Genomic DNA, 18,378 nt, shown 5'->3' with positions numbered 1-18,378 from the left:
CGAAGAAAAGACGAAAAGTCGATACGATTTGAAAATCTTACCCGTCACTATCATGCATTTCATATTGAAGAGTATATATTTGTTTCCTTGAAATAGCGGAATCATCGCATTCAAATCTGCCTCATTTTTTGTATAACTGTCCCCTTTTCACGAAAACTTGTTCAATTTCTCTTCCTTTTTTTCTTTTCTTTTCTTTTATTTTTGGTCACATGCATGATTCACATCTTGTTGTTATTGGACTAAAGTAATACATTTCTAGTAGTCTCGTTTAACTTTTTTAACAGCATAGAAATATACAGAAACACTCACGAAGACCTATGTTGAACAGAATCGAGAATTTTGTGTATAATTCATGAGCTCATGGCCAACAATTATATACAGTCTTCTAGTTTGGAGGATACGTACATAATCAATCAATATTAACTATAGAAGATACATAAATATACGCAGAGAAATATGCAAAAGCGTATAAGAAAGATGGAGATGATTGACGAGAGATTGACGAAGACTTGATGACAATGAAGCATACGTACAGTGGGCTACCGTGGAGTCCAGTGGGCTTAATATCGCAATACCCTCCCTCAAACTGGAGCATGGAGATTTAAAATGCCCAGTTTGACACGAAAATCTTCAAATGATTGTTCACCAAGTGGTTTTGTAAAGATGTCGGCTAACTGAGCACTACTATCAACATGAACTGGTGCAAGAATATCTTTCTGTATTTTTTCGCGGATAAAGTGACAATCATTTTCGATGTGCTTCGTACGTTCATGGAAGACCGGGTTTGTTGCGATGTAAATTGCAGATTTGCTATCACAACAAAGACGCATTGGTTGATCATGATTGACGCCGAGATCATGAAGAACACGTTTCAGCCACAAAAGTTCTTTGGTGATGTATGCCATGGCCCGATATTCTGCCTCGATGGAAAACATACTCACTGTGTCCTGCTTTTTGGCTTTCCATGAGACAGGGGAATCGCCAACTTGAACAAAATACCCAGACACTGAACGTCTTGAGTTCCGACAACCTGACCAATCCGAATCACACCAGCCTGTGATCTGGAAATTCTTCTGTGCTCGTAAAAAAATACCTTGGCCAGCAGTCCCTTTCAAGTAGCATACAACCCGTAATGCTGCCTGCCAATGGTCCTCTCTTGGATTCTTCATAAATTGTGCCAGATGATGTACACAATAAGCCAAATCAGGTCTTGTTGATCCCAAATAAATCAGTTTCCCAATCAGACGTCGATACGGTTCAGGATCCGGGAGCAAAGGAGAACTAGAGATAGACAAGTTGGTGTTTTGCTCTAACGGAAATGTGGCAGGTTTACAGCCCAACAGACCTGCTTCTTGGACAACCTCCAAAGCATATTTCCTCTGACTTAAGTAAAATCCCTTGGAACTTCTAGCGACCTCAATTCCCAAAAAATATTTCAGAGCACCAAGGTCCTTCATCTTGAAACAAGAAGCCAAATATTCTTTGAAGATATGTAGAGCTTTATCTGAATTGCTAGAAATAATCATATCATCAACATAGATCAAAATATGTATCCGCACCCCACCTTTGCCAAATGTAAACAATGAATAATCAGAGAGTGATTGTTGAAACCCATAAGCACACAAAGCCGTTGTTAACTTTTCAAACCAACACCGAGGTGCTTGCTTCAGCCCATATAGAGACTTGCGCAATCTACAAACTTTCTTCTCATCATTTGTAAAATAACCAGGTGGTGGCTTCATGTAAACTTCTTCATTTAGATCCCCATGGAGAAATGCATTATGCACATCCATTTGATGCACAGGCCAATTGTTTCCTACAGCAACTTCTAAGAACATACGCACAGTCTGCATTCTTGCAACAGGAGCAAACGTTTCCTTATAATCTAAACCTTCGATTTGTTTGTTGCCGAGAGCTACAAGACGTGCCTTATAACGCTCAACAGACCCATCCGAATTGTGCTTAATCTTGTAAACCCATTTTGATCCAATGGCTGTTTTTCCTGGTGGCAAATCCTCAATCGTCCATGTGTTGTTATCCTCAAGAGCTTCAATCTCTGAGCCCATAGCTGTTTTCCACACTTTAGTTCTAATAGCTTGAGTATAACCACGTGGTTCAACAGCCTTTGTGATAGCAACTAAATAAGCCCGATGCGTAGCAGAGAACCGAGTACAACCGACATAGTTCTCAATCGGATACAAAGATTTCTTGCTGCCAATTCCCAACAATTGAGTTTGAGCTGTATTAGAAACATGATAATCTTTGAGAATTATCGGTTGTGTACGTGGTCGTGTTCCTCGTCGAAGCGGAATCACCGGAGCAGGTTCTTCAACCACAACAGCGGGTGTCGGAGATGATGGAGGAGTGACCACCGGAGTTGCATCCCGGCTAGGCGAACTTTGTGGTGTATCAGAAGACGTGGAGGAAGTATCTCTTGGTGAATTGGGAGCGTCAGGTTGTGAAGATGTCGGAGATGGAGTTTCCATCGAAGAAGAAGAAATTTCAGCTGGTGGGCTGCTAGGCACGTGGTTGGTCTCTAATGGGCTTGCAGAATTTATTTGGCCCATTAAGGGTGCAACCAAACTAGGCCGAATTTCTTCATCTAAAAAATGGCTTGTAGAAATAGGAGCCCACAATCCTTCTTTGTCTTCCTCGACATCTTTTCCAGAGATGTTAACTTCAGCAGTTGCAAACGGAAACACTTCTTCACAAAAAATCACATCTCTCGACACAAAAAATTCCTCTTTCTCAAGATCATACAATCTCCAGGCCTTCTTCCCATATGGATACCCAACAAATATACATCTTCGTGCTCTTGAAGCAAATTTATCGCCTTTGTGTCCTTGATTATGAGCATAACAAAGACACCCAAAGACCTTTAAATGTTCATAATCAGGTGCTTTGCCGTAGAGCTTTTCATATGGTGTCAAACCGTTTAACACAGAACTCGAAGTTCGATTAATCAAATATCCAGCTGTTAGAATGCATTCTCCCCAAAAATCGATTGGTAAATTCGATTGAAAACGCAACGCTCTAGCAACATTCAAAATATGCCGATGTTTTCTTTCAACTCTTCCGTTTTGTTGTGGTGTTCCCACACACGAAGTTTCATGAACAATTCCATTTGTTCGAAAATAACCACTCATACTCAAGAATTCTGTGCCATTGTCGCTTCTAACACGTTTCACTTGCTTTTGAAACTGTCTTTCTACTAGAGAAATCAAATTTTTCAGATTTGTTGTTGTTTCTGTCTTGTCGTTTTGAAGATAAATCCAGACGGTTCTTGAAAAATCATCTACAACCGTAAGAAAATATCGAGCACCAGAAGAAGACGGAGTTCTATATGGACCCCAAAGATCGACATGTATTAGCTCAAAAATGGACAAAGTTTTATTATCGCTGGTCGGAAAACAAGCTCTTGTTTGTTTAGCGCGGAGACATACATCACACGCCTTATTGGAAATTTCAGAATCAACAGAAACAAAAACATTTCGAAGTGAACCAACTACTCTTGCAGATGGGTGACCCATCCTATTATGCCACAACTCATAGTCTTTTGCATCTCGAGTTGCCACCGATGCTACCAGCTCCATTCTGCAAAAGCGGAAAGTTCCACAATATCTCTTACCTGCACCAGTCATCGTCCTCGAAGCGCGGTCCTGGATAACAAGAAATTGATCAGCCAACTGCATTACACACTGATTCTCATCCATTAGCTGACCCACAGATATAAGATCAGATTGTAATTCTTCAACGTAAAACACTGATTTCAAAAGCAGATTAGACCCCAACACAACAGAACCTTCAGTAACAGACACTCTTTCTCTACCGTCTGCCAAGATTATCAAAACTGGTTCCATATTTCTCACGTTGGTGAGTAAATCGAAACTCCCTGTCAGATGGTGCGACGCACCTGTATCTAATATCCAGGAAGGAGAAGAAGACTTACCAGAGAGTTTCTCATTGCTATTGCTTGCTCCCCCGTTTGTATTATTCAAGAGCTTAACAAGATTACGCCATTGACTGTCATTCAAACCGCTTACTCCGTCACGATCTTTGTCTGTGAGAACATAGTTAACATGTTCTTGAGTTGGAATGTGAGGAACATGAACTGCATTGGCATAACTCAAGTTTCTTCCAGGTCCACCAGTTGCAGCACTACCACGTCCTCTTCCTTGCATCGCTCTGTTTCTTGGACGCTCACCCCACCATTCTGGATATCCAATTACAGCGAAGCAACCGTCGGGAGAGTGACCGCTGCGGTTACAGTGTTTACACACCGTCGTCACATCAGTTCGCACAAGTGGATTCACACGAGCCCTTTGTTGCACAGCAAATGCGGAGACTTCAGCTACATCTTCACCCTTCTTCACATTGTTCTTTAAATCCTCCTCTTGACGTACAACGTTATACACTTCTTCCATTGGTTGGATTGGTATCCTTGACACCAAACTCGATCGAACTGTTCTGAAAGAGTCATCAAGTCTAAACAAGAACTCATGAACTTTGTCTTCTTCACGATCTTGTTCCTGCAGCACCGTCAAATTGCACTCACATTTTCCACATTTGCAGACACGCACCGGCCTATGATTGGCCATGCTATCCCAAATACGATTCAACTTTCCATAATAGGTTTCAATAGCAGCCCCTCTCTGCTTGCAGCAAGCTAATTCTGCCTTGAGCTGTTGAATCCTTGGTCCATTGGTCACAGAGAAACGCTTTTTCAGATGATCCCATAAATCTTTTGCCACATCCCGATGAGAAATGTTGGAACGCAAGGCTGGATCAATTGTCATTCTGATCCACGAGACCAACAAAGCTTGGATTGTCCACCAATCTTCTAGATCTGCAGATCCTTCTTCTGGTCGCTTGATAGAGCCATCAAGAAAACCAAATTTCTTTCTTGAACAGAGCGCTGTCTTCATATCACACACCCATTCTTCGTAGCTCATCCCTTTCAGCAATGGATGTGAAATTAGTGTGTAGTGCAGTTGGCTGATCAATTTCTTGTTATCCAGGACCGCGCTTCGAGGACGATGACTGGTGCGGGTAAGAGATATTGTGGAACTTTCCGCTTTTGCAGAATGGAGCTGGTAGCATCGGTGGCAACTCGAGATGCAAAAGACTATGAGTTGTGGCATAATATCTCTGCAAAAGCGGAAAGTTCCACAATATCTCTTACCCGCACCAGTCATCGTCCTCGAAGCGCGGTCTTGGATAACAAGAAATTGATCAGCCAACTGCACTACACACTGATTCTCATCCATTAGCTGACCCACATATATAAGATCAGATTGTAATTCTTCAACGTAAAACACTGATTTCAAAAGCAGATTAGACCCCAACACAACAGAACCTTCAGTAACAGACACTCTTTCTCTACCGTCTGCCAAGATTATCAAAACTGGTTCCATATTTCTCACGTTGGTGAGTAAATCGAAACTCCCTGTCAGATGGTGCGACGCACCTGTATCTAATATCCAGGAAGGAGAAGAAGACTTACCAGAGAGTTTCTCATTGCTAGTGCTTGCTCCCCCGTTTGTATTATTCAAGAGCTTAACAAGATTACGCCATTGACTGTCATTCAAACCGCTTACTCCGTCACGATCTTTGTCTGTGAGAACATAGTTAACATGTTCTTGAGTTGGAATGTGAGGAACATGAACTGCATTGGCGTAACTCAAGTTTCAAAATTACAGCGCCGGGATTGTCAGCCGTTGTCAGATCGTACGGAGAGATCGTACGTCTCACCTCCACAGTCGTTGGGTTCGGGTTCGAGGTTTGGTTCTGGTTCTCGGTCATGATCGATTAAGAAAATAAAGAAATTTCAGAGTTTTTTTTTTTTTTTTTTTTTAAATATCCTGCTCTGATACCATGAACAGAATCGAGAATTCTCTGTATAATTCATGAGCTCATGGCCAACAATTATATACAGTCTTCTAGCTTGGAGGATACGTACATAATCAATCAATATTAACTACAGAAGATACATAAATATACGCAGAGAAATATGCAGAAGCGTATAAGGAAGATGGAGATGATTGACGAGAGATTGACGGAGACTTGATGACAATGAAGCATACGTACGGTGGGCTACCGTGGAGTCCAGTGGGCTTAATATCGCAATATATGTGTATATATCGTCACAAATTAAGTAATAAACGATCAATAGTTGTACAAACTTCAACCAATCGATACTAGAAATTAAAAAATATCAAACTCGTTACTAGCAAATATATATATATAAAAAAAAAAGTCCAAAAAATCTGTTTTTGATAGTTGATTTGATTTTGATACTAATAGTAGTTGCTTCAAATACAAGGCTTCTCTCTTCGCTGTCCTACATACACAAAAACCAAAATCGACGTATGATACTGATACTTGCTTACTCACAGATAGGTCCCATTCAAATGGCGTTCTTCTTCTCTAGTGTCAAACTAGGCGCGTGGAATTCACACAAATGATTCAACAATCAACGCTGATCACATGAACCTGAGTTCTTTAAACCAACATTGGCAAGAGATCCAACTAAAACAAAGTAAATAAGAAAATATTCGACCACACGGACACAAATTATGACTAAAAGATAATATTAATTATGTTTGACTAAAACATATGTGATAAATTAGAAGAATTTCGGTTAAAATACACAACACACAATTTTACCAACATATAATTACACTTACTAAAAATGTATTTATCGGTTAAAATATTCATTATTTGTTTTACATAAAAAAGGTATTAATCGTATTTCTAGTTTATGATACAGTAAAACCTCTATAAATTAATAAAGTCGGGACCATTAAATTTTATTAATTTATAGAGGTTTTAATTTATATGAAGAGATTTTCTCATTTTTATAATTTTGAAATTTTTTCCAATTACAAAATAAAATATTTTTGTTATCATTCATATTTTAAAATGAATTTTTTTAATTCATAATTTTGGCTATTGTAATAGAATAAATGTCAATTGTTTAGTAAATTATCTAAGTAAAAATGATAAAAGTTACAAGTTTAGAGTTTAGAAGAAATTGCTAGTACTATCCTTCATGTTAATGATGAAGTCGAATAATATATTGTGATATCTTTAGAACCAGTTACTAAAGAAGCAATTATCGAATATAAGACTTTCCATAATTTTTGGATGCGATTTGAGAAGAAAACAATAAAAAAGATTAGAGATGAGCTCTAACAAGAATGCAAATTAAAGAATAGTCAAACAACAATAAAGTCATATTTCACTATATTTTTTTAGATATATATATATATATATACATATTTTAGTTTGTTTGATTATTAATTTATGATATTGATGGATCATATATTTACATAGGAATTTCAAAAAAAATATTATTTTAGTATTTTATCGAAATGTGTCATTTTTTATATCGGTCCAACTCGGGAGCGAAAGACTTTCTTAATTTATACCGAATATTATAATATAAAGAGTATTAATTGATAGAAGTTGTTACAAGATTAGTTAATCATGGTCTCTTTTGTCTGACCTGTTCTTTTAACTTACTTGTTTACTATCTGTCATTGAAAATTTCTAATAGTGAAAAATTAAGTCGAGGGATTAACGTCTGAATAGTACGTTTGAATCAACTTCTTAGTAAAGTCGATATCTAGGAAGATTTTAGGTTGAAATTTCGTTGCTGGCTATAAATCTAATGTTGAATTATTTTACAGGGAACGGAGACTAAATAATAAATTAAATAAACGCATGCATCACGCAAAAGATATAACTAAATTGAATATCATTTTGAGTCACTATTCGTATTTATTAGTATTAATCAACCAAAGGAAAGTAAGATTCTTCGTTGAGGAGTCAATCGTCGACCCACGTTGAGTTGTTGAGGACGTAGTAAGGCACTCTTCCTCACGGATCTCTCCTTCGGGTTATATGATTGATATTGTCTGTTGCGACTCAGGGATTCTGAACTACTACTTTTTTCTTTTCAACTTGAAATCAATTAGGGATCGATCGAAAAAAATAGATTAATTTTGGTATATCATTCGAGTTTTTGTTTTCGATTTGTTGATAGTACGTATATATAATTCGAGTTTGTCTAATACACCATAAACATGTATATAAGTGAAGAGGTATACGTTTTTTATTTGAATGCTAAAGAAATGATATATGTCTCTATAATTTTTTCAGTTTTAGTCTATTTTATTTTTGTATTTACACAAATATGTTCGAGTTGTATTTGACTTTGTGATGGTTTTGTCTATGGAAGTTCAAACTTGTAATAATTTGTTTTTTTGACTATATTCATATTTTCTTTTTATCTGAATGCTAAAGAAATAATATGCCTATAAATTTTTTAGTTTTAGTCTATTTTATTTTTATATTTACACAAATATGTTCGAGTTGTTAAGGATATGTTTGAATTTGTGATGACTTTGTTCATGGAGGTTCAAACTTGTAAAGATTTATTTTCTGACTATATTTAATTATATTTTATTTTATAAGGAAATTTATTTATTTTTAGTTAATGGTATTAAAGTGGCTTACAGTTTGGTTTTGGTTATCATTATATTATACATATAACTTATATAAACCCAACACTAGCCATGCCATCTTTTTTTCTTGATGAACCGGGAAACGACACTGAACCATGACCTTTCCCTTAATCTTCATATTCACTTTTATAGCCTTTTTAGATTATATTCATAGATGTTTTCGGTGGTGGTGGTACATCATGACCTCTTCCTCCATCATCAGGTCCACTTTTATAGCTTCTATATATTGTATCGATCGGTATTTTTGGTGGTGACGGTACATCGCGACCTCTTCCTCGAACATCAGGTCCACTTTTGTAACTTCTATAGATTGTATCCATCAATACATTTGGTGGTGGCGGTACATCGTGACCTCTTCCTCGGTCGCTAGGTCCACTTTTATAGCTTCCATAGATTGTATCCATCGATACTTTTGGTGGTGGTGGTACATCATGACCTTTTCCTCGATCACTAGGTCCACTTTTGTAACTTCCATAGATAGTATCCATCAATACTTTTGGTGGTGGCGGTACATCGTGACCTCTTCCTCGGTCGCTAGGTCCACTTTTATAGCTTCTATAGATTGTATCCATCGGTACTTTTGGTGGTGGTGGTACATCGTGACCTTTTCCTCGATCACTAGGTCCACTTTTATAGCTTCCATAAATTGTATCCATCAGTACTTCTGGTGGTGAAGTCAGTTCTCTTACATGGGCATAAGATTCAAGACACATAAAACAAATGAGAAATATGAAAAATGTTTCCCGTGCCAATCGAGCCATTTCGATGGAGGCAACGAGAGTAGGAAAATAAATATTTTTGTTAATATGAAAATGAGAGAAGGGTAGTACAATGTTAAGATGATACAACTAACACAATGTGTGTGTATATATATGTGTGTGTTTATCATACTTTTAGGTATCTCATCAATATAATATTAATTATTTTAAATGTTATTTAATTTCAAAAAAAAATATTTTGAATTTTGATTCATATATTATAAACATAGAATTACATTCCTAAATATATTATAGTGTATTAATTAGTTACATTTGTTTATAAGAAATACAATGATAAATGATAAATATTAATAATCTTAATAAAAATAAAGAATTAAGAATGCAATCTATTATAATAATACAATCAAGTAGCTATTATGTGTGTTACATGCACAATTAAGCAAATATAAGAAATGTTATGGAGGTAAATCATGAAGATATGAAGTCTATATATCAAATGGAAGAAAAGTAATAACTATACATGATTTTTATCAAAATACTAAAATGTTGATAAAATGTTATCAAAACTCTCTACTTAGAGCATGTGCATTGGAGGTTTCTCAACAAAATTCTCATTATTTATATTATAAAAAGTAATAAAAAGGATGAGAGATAATAAGATAAGTTTCTCAAGGTTTTTCATTTGTGTTTGTTTATAGTTGGACAAAAAATTTTAATTATCATTTTAAATATAACTAAATAACTAAAATGATCAAAATCTTATTATATAAAGTTGGATTTTCAAAGTTAGCCATTTACAAGATCATGACACGTATCAAGTATACTAATGAAATGTTGACACGTGTCAAACAATTATTACTTTTCAAAAAAAAACTAATTAAGAAAATAACATTAAATGTACGTAAAATTTACATGTTTATATCTTAAAAAAATCCTAAATCAAAAAAGAAAATTAACAAAACTAATCTATTTTCTATTGTACGCTAACTATATTATAGATTTATCTTAATTAGATTTTGACATATATAAAAAAATAACACATTAAGCATGTATATTATTATTATTAATCAATAAATAGTGAACAATAAATTTTAAAAGAAAAACATAAGTTAAGTTAAAAGAATTATTATTTTTGAAACGTAATAGGACACCTAATTAAAAAAATAACATTATATCTACATAAAAATTATGTTTGTCAAGTGACCTTTATTGCAATGACCATTGGTAAATCCAACTGTAGAAAACACCATCATACCAAAGATCGAGTCTCGCTCTCTACGAATGTAACGATTTGGTTACCGGCCTGTTGTGACCCAAATAGTGACATAATAAATTAAATGTTTATATCGAAAGCTTTGATCTTTGATTATTTTTTCCTCAATGGAAGTTATCGGATGCAATGAAATGGAATCGAAATATATAAATCACGCTAATTTAATCGAGGATGGAGACACTGATGGAGGTTCTAAAAGTGATTCTACAATTAGTAGCATTATAAGTTTGGAAAATTAGTCGGTGATTGATCTTTCTGGTCAAAATTTAGAGTTTTCTCTTCCGAATAATGTCGATGATTCTGGTACTAAAACAATAGATGCTTGATCGAGTAATTGAGAAGCGATTTTCAAATTTGGAAAGTTGGAATAGTAAACCGTTTTAAAATTGGTTTCGAACCGGATTTATGTTGTTTTATATCGGATTTGGTTCGTAAATTGTTTAAACCCAGATATATGGAGAAATATATGAGAACTTTTGATTTAGATAGAAATAGTTGATAATTTACTCTTCGAGGTCATAGTTTTAAGTTGTTATGGTACAATGCGATACTTCCGAGGAGCAAATAGATCGTCGATCCTTAACGTGATTATGAACGTGATTATGACATATGTCATGTTTTGGATTGTTTATAAAGTTTCTATTTTGTATATTTGAATTATCTAAAACTGATATATACCATCGTAATTATAATTTTCAAATTTTTCTTTTTATATGTTTATTATGTTATATTAACTGTTTCTCAAATTTTTAACTTTTATTAGGTTGACCATAAAATCATTAAAATATAGTAGATAATTTTCACAAGTTGTTCATCCAAAATATATTTAGAGTAAAAAAAATTCATGATTAAAGAAATTATGTTACAAAACAATTTTAGTAATTATAAGAACTATAATTATGTTAAAATGAAAGTAAAACAACATAAATTGTTTAATTTGTTCAGAAGATATTTTATTGGTGGTGATAAATAGCATATTTTAACAATACAATCATTTTGGGTGTAAGAACACATAGAATAAAATTGTACATGCTTACTAATTACATGTTGCTTTGATGAACTCTTTGCATATAAAATATTTTGTGAATAAGTTGTGTAACGTTTTTAAAATTTGACAATACTAATATTCATAATGATGAGTATTTGGCAAAAAATTTAGTGGGAGATAAATAAGTGTATTGAAGGTAAATACAAATATGATTGTTTCTCTAACTAAAATTATTTATATCTTAATTCAGAAAATAAAATTTCTTTTTATATTTTTAAAAATTTGTTTAAGTTTTATAATTTATTTTCTTCAAAAATTTTAAAGCCAGCACATTGCGAACCCTTATCTAGTATTATATATGAGAAAGTGAGTGTTTTCACCAATCCTCATGGTCTTAGGGCCTGACTGGTTCTCCCGCTACCTCCCGCAAACGCTGCGTTTGCGGGTGGTAGCGGTTTCTAGCGATTGGTGCCAATCACACAAACCGTTTCCAATCGCTCCCAACTGCTCCCAACCACTGAATTTCAAAAGCTGCTTCCCGCAAGCGTTTGCGGTTGCGGTTGGAATTTTTTTTTTCGTAACAAAAAACAAATCAAAAATACTACAAAATATTTTTCTTATATCTTCAACCTAACTATTGTACCCATTAAAGATGAGAGAAAATGAAGTACAAATACGATTGACGAGATTAGAAAATAAACAATTACAAAAAATAAGATTCCAATTAACAAAAAATCAGAAAACATGATGTAAAACTATTGACACATCACAAATACGTTCAAAAAAATATAAATAAATAAAACATTTCATCAAAAGTTTAAGAAAATCAGATTATTTGTGAATATATTAAAAAAATCACCAATCAATAGTCAACTTTTTCATAATTAATTTACCTTGGCCTTGTAATTCAATGTGAGGAACTGATTGAGTGTGTGAGATTTAGCAGTGAATACCTATAATCTAAAGCATATGTTTTGTTATACATTACTTGATTAAATTTTAGGTGAAAAGCCAAATGTATAAAGTAATAAGTATTTCAATATGAATTTTGTTGGTTTTTTGAATAATTATTTTAGTATTTTTAATTATAAATCAAATTTAATAAAGTTTTTGGTGTTTTAAAATATTTATATAATTATATATTACATTTATTATGTTTTAACCGCTAATGCAACCGTTGGTCAACCAGTCGTAAAACTCCCACAAACGTACCCATTTTAAAACGTTAAACCAATCATTCAAAACGTTTAATAACGTTTGAAACAATAATCACCTGCTTGTGCGATCTCCTGCAACGGCGACAGCAAAGGCTTTGAACCGGTCATGCCCTAGTCTCTCTATGCAAAACTTGGATAGTTTAATTAAAGGAGCGACTCGACTTGATGGGCCTTAACAGCCCAATAAACTGGGCTCATATACTTGGGTTCCTCGGACATGTTGTTCTGTGTACTCCAAGAGTCCAGATTGGACGGCCAGCTGTGCGCACTGGGGGGGGGGTTTATGTCATGTGGGACCCACGTGTGTACTCTGTTGTCCGCAAATCATTCTGTTGTTCGGTCTTCTATCAATCATTTCGTTGATGCCAATTCGCAAGCAGCTTAGCTAAATAAGTTCCCTTCCGGTATCATCTCCAATGTCGGCGGGTTTCTCCGTCGCATGACCATCCGTTAGATTCTTTGTTTCTCTTGTTCCTTCTGTAACTCGTGAAAGCTCTCGACGTTGGATGAGTTTTGTCTACTGATTGTATTTTAGGTACGCTTTTCTATTCGATTCGATTCCTCTCTTCTAAGTTAGATTTATAGAATTTTTGATCAGATGAGATTTGTTGAATTTGGGTCTTCTCGTCGTAGTTCGTTGATGAAGTTTATATATATTTGTTTTTCTGAGCTAAATCTAGTTACTTTAGAGATCTTAACGGAGTGGTTATGGATTTAGGAATGAATGACTCAGTCCCTGAATCTGTAGAGGAAGACAATGGTAACTCAGTACTTGCTGATCATACTGCAAATGGAAGTGTTGGATCACCACCTCAACGATCGAACAGCGTTGATAGTTCTATCAGGGTTGAGTCTCCGGGTGGATCGGCGACGAGGAAAGGTTTCGGTTTGAAGAAATGGAGAAGGATCAAAAGAGATGGTCCTGTAAAGGACGATGACGCTGCTCCTGTTGATGATGGTAGTAGTAGTAAGTTGCTGAAGCGTAATTTGACTGGTTTTGTGAATCCTCCTTCTAAACATGTGGACTTGTCTTCAGTTGAAGCAAGGCAGAGTAGTGAAGGCTCTGTTGGTTCTGTTAATATGGTGCATCATCATCCAGGTGTAGTCAACGGGTTTAGTCCTCCTGATCCAGGTTGTATCTTTACTGTTGGCCAAGCGTCTGAGAAAAGCGAAGAGCATAGCGGTAATGCAATAGGAGGGAAGGTTGTTTCAGGTAGCCAAGGGAAAATATGGAGTGGTGATACCGTGAAGAAGGCTAGTGAAGAGCGGGTAGATATTGAGAAGGAGAAGCCTTGTTCCAGCATGGATTCTGACTTGAGAAGTAGTGATTTTGTGTTTTCGAGTGGTGCGGTTTCTGTTGCTAACTATGGAGAGAAAGATGAGAGATTTCATATTGGCGGATTTAGCAAAGAAGGTCAAGTTAGGGAGGAAGTTGAAACGTATAGCCGAAGAGAGAATGGGTATAAAGAAGAAGATGGAGATGAGAGTAAGGAAAACAACAATCATTGGACAGACAAGGATCCGTTTGCAGATTCTATCAAAAGTTTTGCAGTTCTGCAGGAAGCTCTTTGGAAAGGTTCCATGCACACACAAATCTTGATTTCAATAATCATGTCTGAAAGATATTCACATCTTTATGTTGTTCTCAATGTTTATATATGATATTTCTAAACTAACACTATGCAATTGAACCGTGTGCAGAGGTTCAAACTTTTCAGGAGCTGGGTAAGGAACCTATACCATTACAGTCGAACATAGATGAACTGAGCTCATCAGACCAGCCAAGAAATGAAAATTGTAGAGAAGATAACTCAATATCCTCAGGACCAAAGGCATTGATCTTGAAGGAGAAGGTAAAACATCTGGAACACAAACTCGAGGAAGCAAGAAGTGCTCTCGAGGAAAAAGAAGGCAGGATCCAAGAACTCGAAAACTCGAAGATGGAATCTGAACTCGAAGACATTCTCCAGAGAAAGATCGAAGCCGAAATCGAGCATTTGATGCTCACAAGATCTCTGAGCTCACTACAATTACCACAAGAACCTAAGAAGTTACATTCTTTGACAGAAGATCCTCCTGAATCAAACCGTGAAGTCATCTTAGGTAAAACATGTAAGCTCGGTATCTATATTTTGACACAATTGATCTTGCTTGTCTCCATGCTTTGGTTTCTCGTCCTTCAATTCTCTCCTGCTTCACAGTTAGTTATACCAACTTGAAAAGATTTGGTTTTGTTGTTGTGGAATTATCAAACGTTTTTGTTTCTACAGATTTTTCATTTATTGTAATACTGTAATAATAAAAATGTCTCTTTACCACATTGTCGGAACAGTTAGACTAGTTACGATTATAAAATTTGTCCCAATCGGACCGGATACTGAATTGGATCACCGGTTTAATCGGTTTCAACCAGCTTAATAACTCAATTCCAGTTTACAATCCGACCGGTCCGGTCTTGTTTTTTTTAAAATTAGGCCCATTAACCCGGGGAAGATGCTTTTGTTTAAGGGGCTCGGCTCTCACTCTCACAGTTAAACCTAATCAAAAGAGTAACTAAGACTAATTAGCCGAAAAAAGGAAGTAAATAAATTGGTTTGACTAAAAAAGAATAAAACAATTTCCCTATATGATGATTTAGGGAAAAATCTCTTAAGATAAAAAATCACTAAAATTTGTGTGGTGAATTTGGTTAAAACGTTATCCTGTTTCTCAATATAAAAATATGTAAGTGAGGATTAATAATAATCAGAAAAATAAAAATCTTAAATACGGTCTCGCCTCAAGTGCTCTTTACCTCTCTTTACCAAGACGGCCAAAAAGATAAATGTCGACTGATATTTCACCACCCTACTCTCAAACTCACGTGGAGCCCGTTAATGGTTATCCTTCTGATAACAAGAGATGCGACGATTCCTCTGCTCCTGCCAAATACGATGATCTTGTTCGTAACTCTGCTCTTTTCTGGGAAAAGCTCCGAGCTTTGCTCGGTTTAACCACCAAGACTTTGAAGTGAGTTCTCGTTTTGTGTGTGTTTTTGGGTTTTGTGAGACTGTCGCGTTCAGTTCAAGATTGTTTTAAATTTGTTTTCGTTTTTGGGTATTCTATTATTTGTCTCGTCGTGTCGATTGAAATTGAATTGTGTTTCTTTGTTGTTCTGTGGTTGTAGGATTTATTAGAAGATATATGCAATTATGGTTTGTATTTTACTCTTTAGGATTCATTAGGGTTATAGATTTAAGGGCTGAGTTGTTGATATTTTGCTTGGTAAGATTAAAGCAAAAAGCATTAGATTTTGTGTTTAGTGCAATGATGGTAAATGTCAATTAGGGTTTTACGGAATCTGGATTGGTGAAGTTTGTGTTTCGTTAATGCAGTGAGTGTGTCGTGTCATATGTATCGCCTGTTGAATTAGGTTTTATATCAAACTGGATTTGGTATTTACTAATCACGATATTGTAATTATGATCTATGAACGAGTTTAGGCTTTATGTGTTGATTTATCTTTGGTTTCCATTAACTGAAAGATTGGTGATATGTTATCTGTCTGTGTAAAAGGGTTCCTACTGTGGGAGGAAACACTCTTGATCTCCATCGGCTTTTCATCGAGGTGACATCTCGAGGTGGCATTGAAAGGGTAGGAGGAGTTCCTGTTGCCATTAATCCATACGGTTTGGAGATTATTTTTGTTTTTGTTGAGAATTGAAATGTTTTTTTTTTGTTTTTTTTTGTGTTACTCTAGGTGATTAAGGATAGGAAATGGAAAGAAGTGATTGGTGCATTCAGTTTTCCAACGACGATAACAAGTGCATCGTTTGTCTTGAGGAAGTATTATCTCAAGTTTCTCTTTCAGCTGGAACATGTGTATTACCTTGAAAACCCAGTCTCTTCAATCCAGTCAACAGGTCTATTTCAACACTAAAAAAAGTTCTTATCGTTGTCTTGCCTTTTCTTCCATTTATATGTGACATGCTGCGATAACCCTAAATTCTTATTCTTTGCCAGATGAAGCAATGAAGAACCTTGCCAGTGACTCTCCAAACCCTGAGGAAGGTATAAGAAACGTTTCTCTAACTCTGTGGCTTTTGTTTTCTTCCCTCCATATCCCTGTCCAATGCATCAGCTTGTAGAATGTTGTATTTAGTAGTCTCCCCATTGAATAGAGTTCACGACAGCTTCTTTGTAAACAAGTCATAGTCTGATATGCTGTTAATTCCATATTCGGGTTCATTAGTTTTCTCACGGTTTAATTCATCCTGAGTTAACGTGTCACAAATATGGCGTAATAGCCAAGCTCTCTCAGGTTCATTCCTTTTTAGTTTTATCAGCTTCTAACCCATTCTTGGTGAATATAAGCCGCAAATTAAATACACTGTCTCTCCTTTGATTTCATTCCTTATCTGTGTAAGATTACCGCATAGATTCGCCACATCTGTCTAAGTTAAATTTTGACGTATGTTATGGGATGTGCAGGTATTGATGAACCACAAGTTAGGTATGAGGTTCATGGATGCATTGACGGGAAGTTTGATAACGGCTATCTGGTGACGATGAAAATTGGTACCCAAGAGCTGAAAGGTGTGCTTTACCACATGTCTCAAACGCCAAGGCAGCCCCAACAAACCATGGAAGCACCTTCAGCCACTGTACCATCATCACAACGCCGGCACAGGAAGAAAGCAAAGTTGGCTGTAGTCGACTCTCAGAAGCCCAAGTGCCACAGGAGTGGCTACAACTTCTTCTTTGCTGAGCAGTACGCTAGGCTGAAACCTGAGTACCAAGGACAAGAACGAACCATCACCAAGAAAATAGGACACATGTGGAGCAATCTCACTGAATCTGAGAAACAGGTATCCGATCGAATCATCATTAAATCAAATACATATTTTGTTATTATTATTAAAACCAGTGTTTTGATCGCAAGTCTGATCGCCGTTACAGGTTTATCAAGACAAAGGAGTGAAGGATGTGGAGAGATACAGAAGCGAGATGTTGGAATACAAATCTGCACATGACTCAGGAGCTGCTGCTGCCTCTACAGGGGCTCAGTAGTGTCTCTACCTTTTGTTGTCACCTGTGTTTGTTGTAACATTATCCTTTTTTCTTCAGAGAACTTGTTTAATTTTACCTTGAATGTTATGTTTTTGATCATCTGCAGAATTTGCCATGTTTATGGTTATAGGGTTTAGTGAAGAGGTTACTAACTGCAGACTTGTGTCTTTCTGTCGTTGTTTTAGTAAGTGCCATTTTGTAGTGTTGCCGGCATAGCCATATATATTAATATATCCAGGGAGACCAAGTTCTATGTTTTGCCTTTTGACATAAAACTCGACTCAATATTTATATTCTCATGTTTATGTATGGACATTTTAAGAAAGACAAAACATTTATTTCATAACCGACCCGATACTATAATACACAAACAGTTACCAATTAAAATCAGCCAAAGAAGTTGGGATCGTAACCATTGCTAGAAGTAGCTAAGATGTAGTAAGCGACGATGTGTCCGATTGATCCCCAACTGAGAACATCCACAATGTTGAATCCAACTGGATCGTTCGATTTCAGCAGACTCACGTATTCTTTAGCTCGATCATCTCCGGCTTCATAGTGAGTTTTCCCGTTCTGCTCAGGGCAACCCCTATTTCGCCAAGTT

General features: G+C 35.9%; 2 protein-coding genes and 1 pseudogene across 3 annotated transcripts; 2 read left to right on the top strand and 1 right to left on the bottom strand.

The window, feature by feature from the left end:
• Nucleotides 1-8,464: 8,464 nt before the first annotated feature.
• On the bottom strand, nt 8,465-9,362 carry LOC104777776 (uncharacterized; annotated as a pseudogene).
• A 3,580-nt stretch (nt 9,363-12,942) lies between these two features.
• On the top strand, nt 12,943-15,043 carry LOC104777768 (WPP domain-interacting protein 3). 2 transcript variants are annotated; one of them, XM_010502082.2, is made up of 3 exons: nt 12,943-13,260; nt 13,444-14,301; nt 14,427-15,043. In XM_010502082.2, the coding sequence occupies exons 2-3, from the start codon at nt 13,446-13,448 to the stop codon at nt 14,942-14,944; spliced, it is 1,374 nt and encodes a 457-aa protein (XP_010500384.1). In that variant the 5' UTR covers nt 12,943-13,260; nt 13,444-13,445; the 3' UTR covers nt 14,945-15,043. The 2 variants fall into 2 exon arrangements, with proteins under 2 accessions (XP_010500384.1, XP_019101517.1); XM_019245972.2 differs by lacking the exon at nt 12,943-13,260 and having other exon boundaries at nt 13,429-14,301.
• Nucleotides 15,044-15,449: 406 nt separating this feature from the next.
• Nucleotides 15,450-18,049, top strand: LOC104765111 (high mobility group B protein 10). The gene is made up of 6 exons (XM_010502070.3): nt 15,450-15,734; nt 16,281-16,359; nt 16,465-16,627; nt 16,728-16,775; nt 17,196-17,572; nt 17,664-18,049. The coding sequence occupies exons 1-6, from the start codon at nt 15,550-15,552 to the stop codon at nt 17,772-17,774; spliced, it is 963 nt and encodes a 320-aa protein (XP_010500372.1). The 5' UTR covers nt 15,450-15,549; the 3' UTR covers nt 17,775-18,049.
• The last annotated feature ends 329 nt before the right edge of the window (nt 18,050-18,378 follow it).

This window comes from Camelina sativa, chromosome 1 (assembly GCF_030686135.1).
Source record: "Camelina sativa cultivar CO46 ecotype springtype chromosome 1, ASM3068613v1".
Taxonomy (NCBI): Eukaryota; Viridiplantae; Streptophyta; class Magnoliopsida; order Brassicales; family Brassicaceae; genus Camelina; species Camelina sativa.
This window is presented reverse-complemented; position numbering and strand designations above follow the sequence as displayed.

What these genes read in the sequence shown, in the direction of transcription:
- LOC104777768 (XM_019245972.2), top strand. Translation starts at nt 13,434, where the DNA reads ATGGATTTAGGAATGAATGACTCAGTCCCTGAATCTGTAGAGGAAGAC. An exon ending in GCAGGAAGCTCTTTGGAAAG is followed by an intron (nt 14,302 to 14,426) that starts GTTCCATGCACA and finishes AACCGTGTGCAG; the next exon opens with AGGTTCAAACTTTTCAGGAG.
- LOC104765111 (XM_010502070.3), top strand. Translation starts at nt 15,550, where the DNA reads ATGTCGACTGATATTTCACCACCCTACTCTCAAACTCACGTGGAGCCC. An exon ending in CTCGAGGTGGCATTGAAAGG is followed by an intron (nt 16,360 to 16,464) that starts GTAGGAGGAGTT and finishes GTGTTACTCTAG; the next exon opens with GTGATTAAGGATAGGAAATG. An exon ending in CTCTTCAATCCAGTCAACAG is followed by an intron (nt 16,628 to 16,727) that starts GTCTATTTCAAC and finishes ATTCTTTGCCAG; the next exon opens with ATGAAGCAATGAAGAACCTT.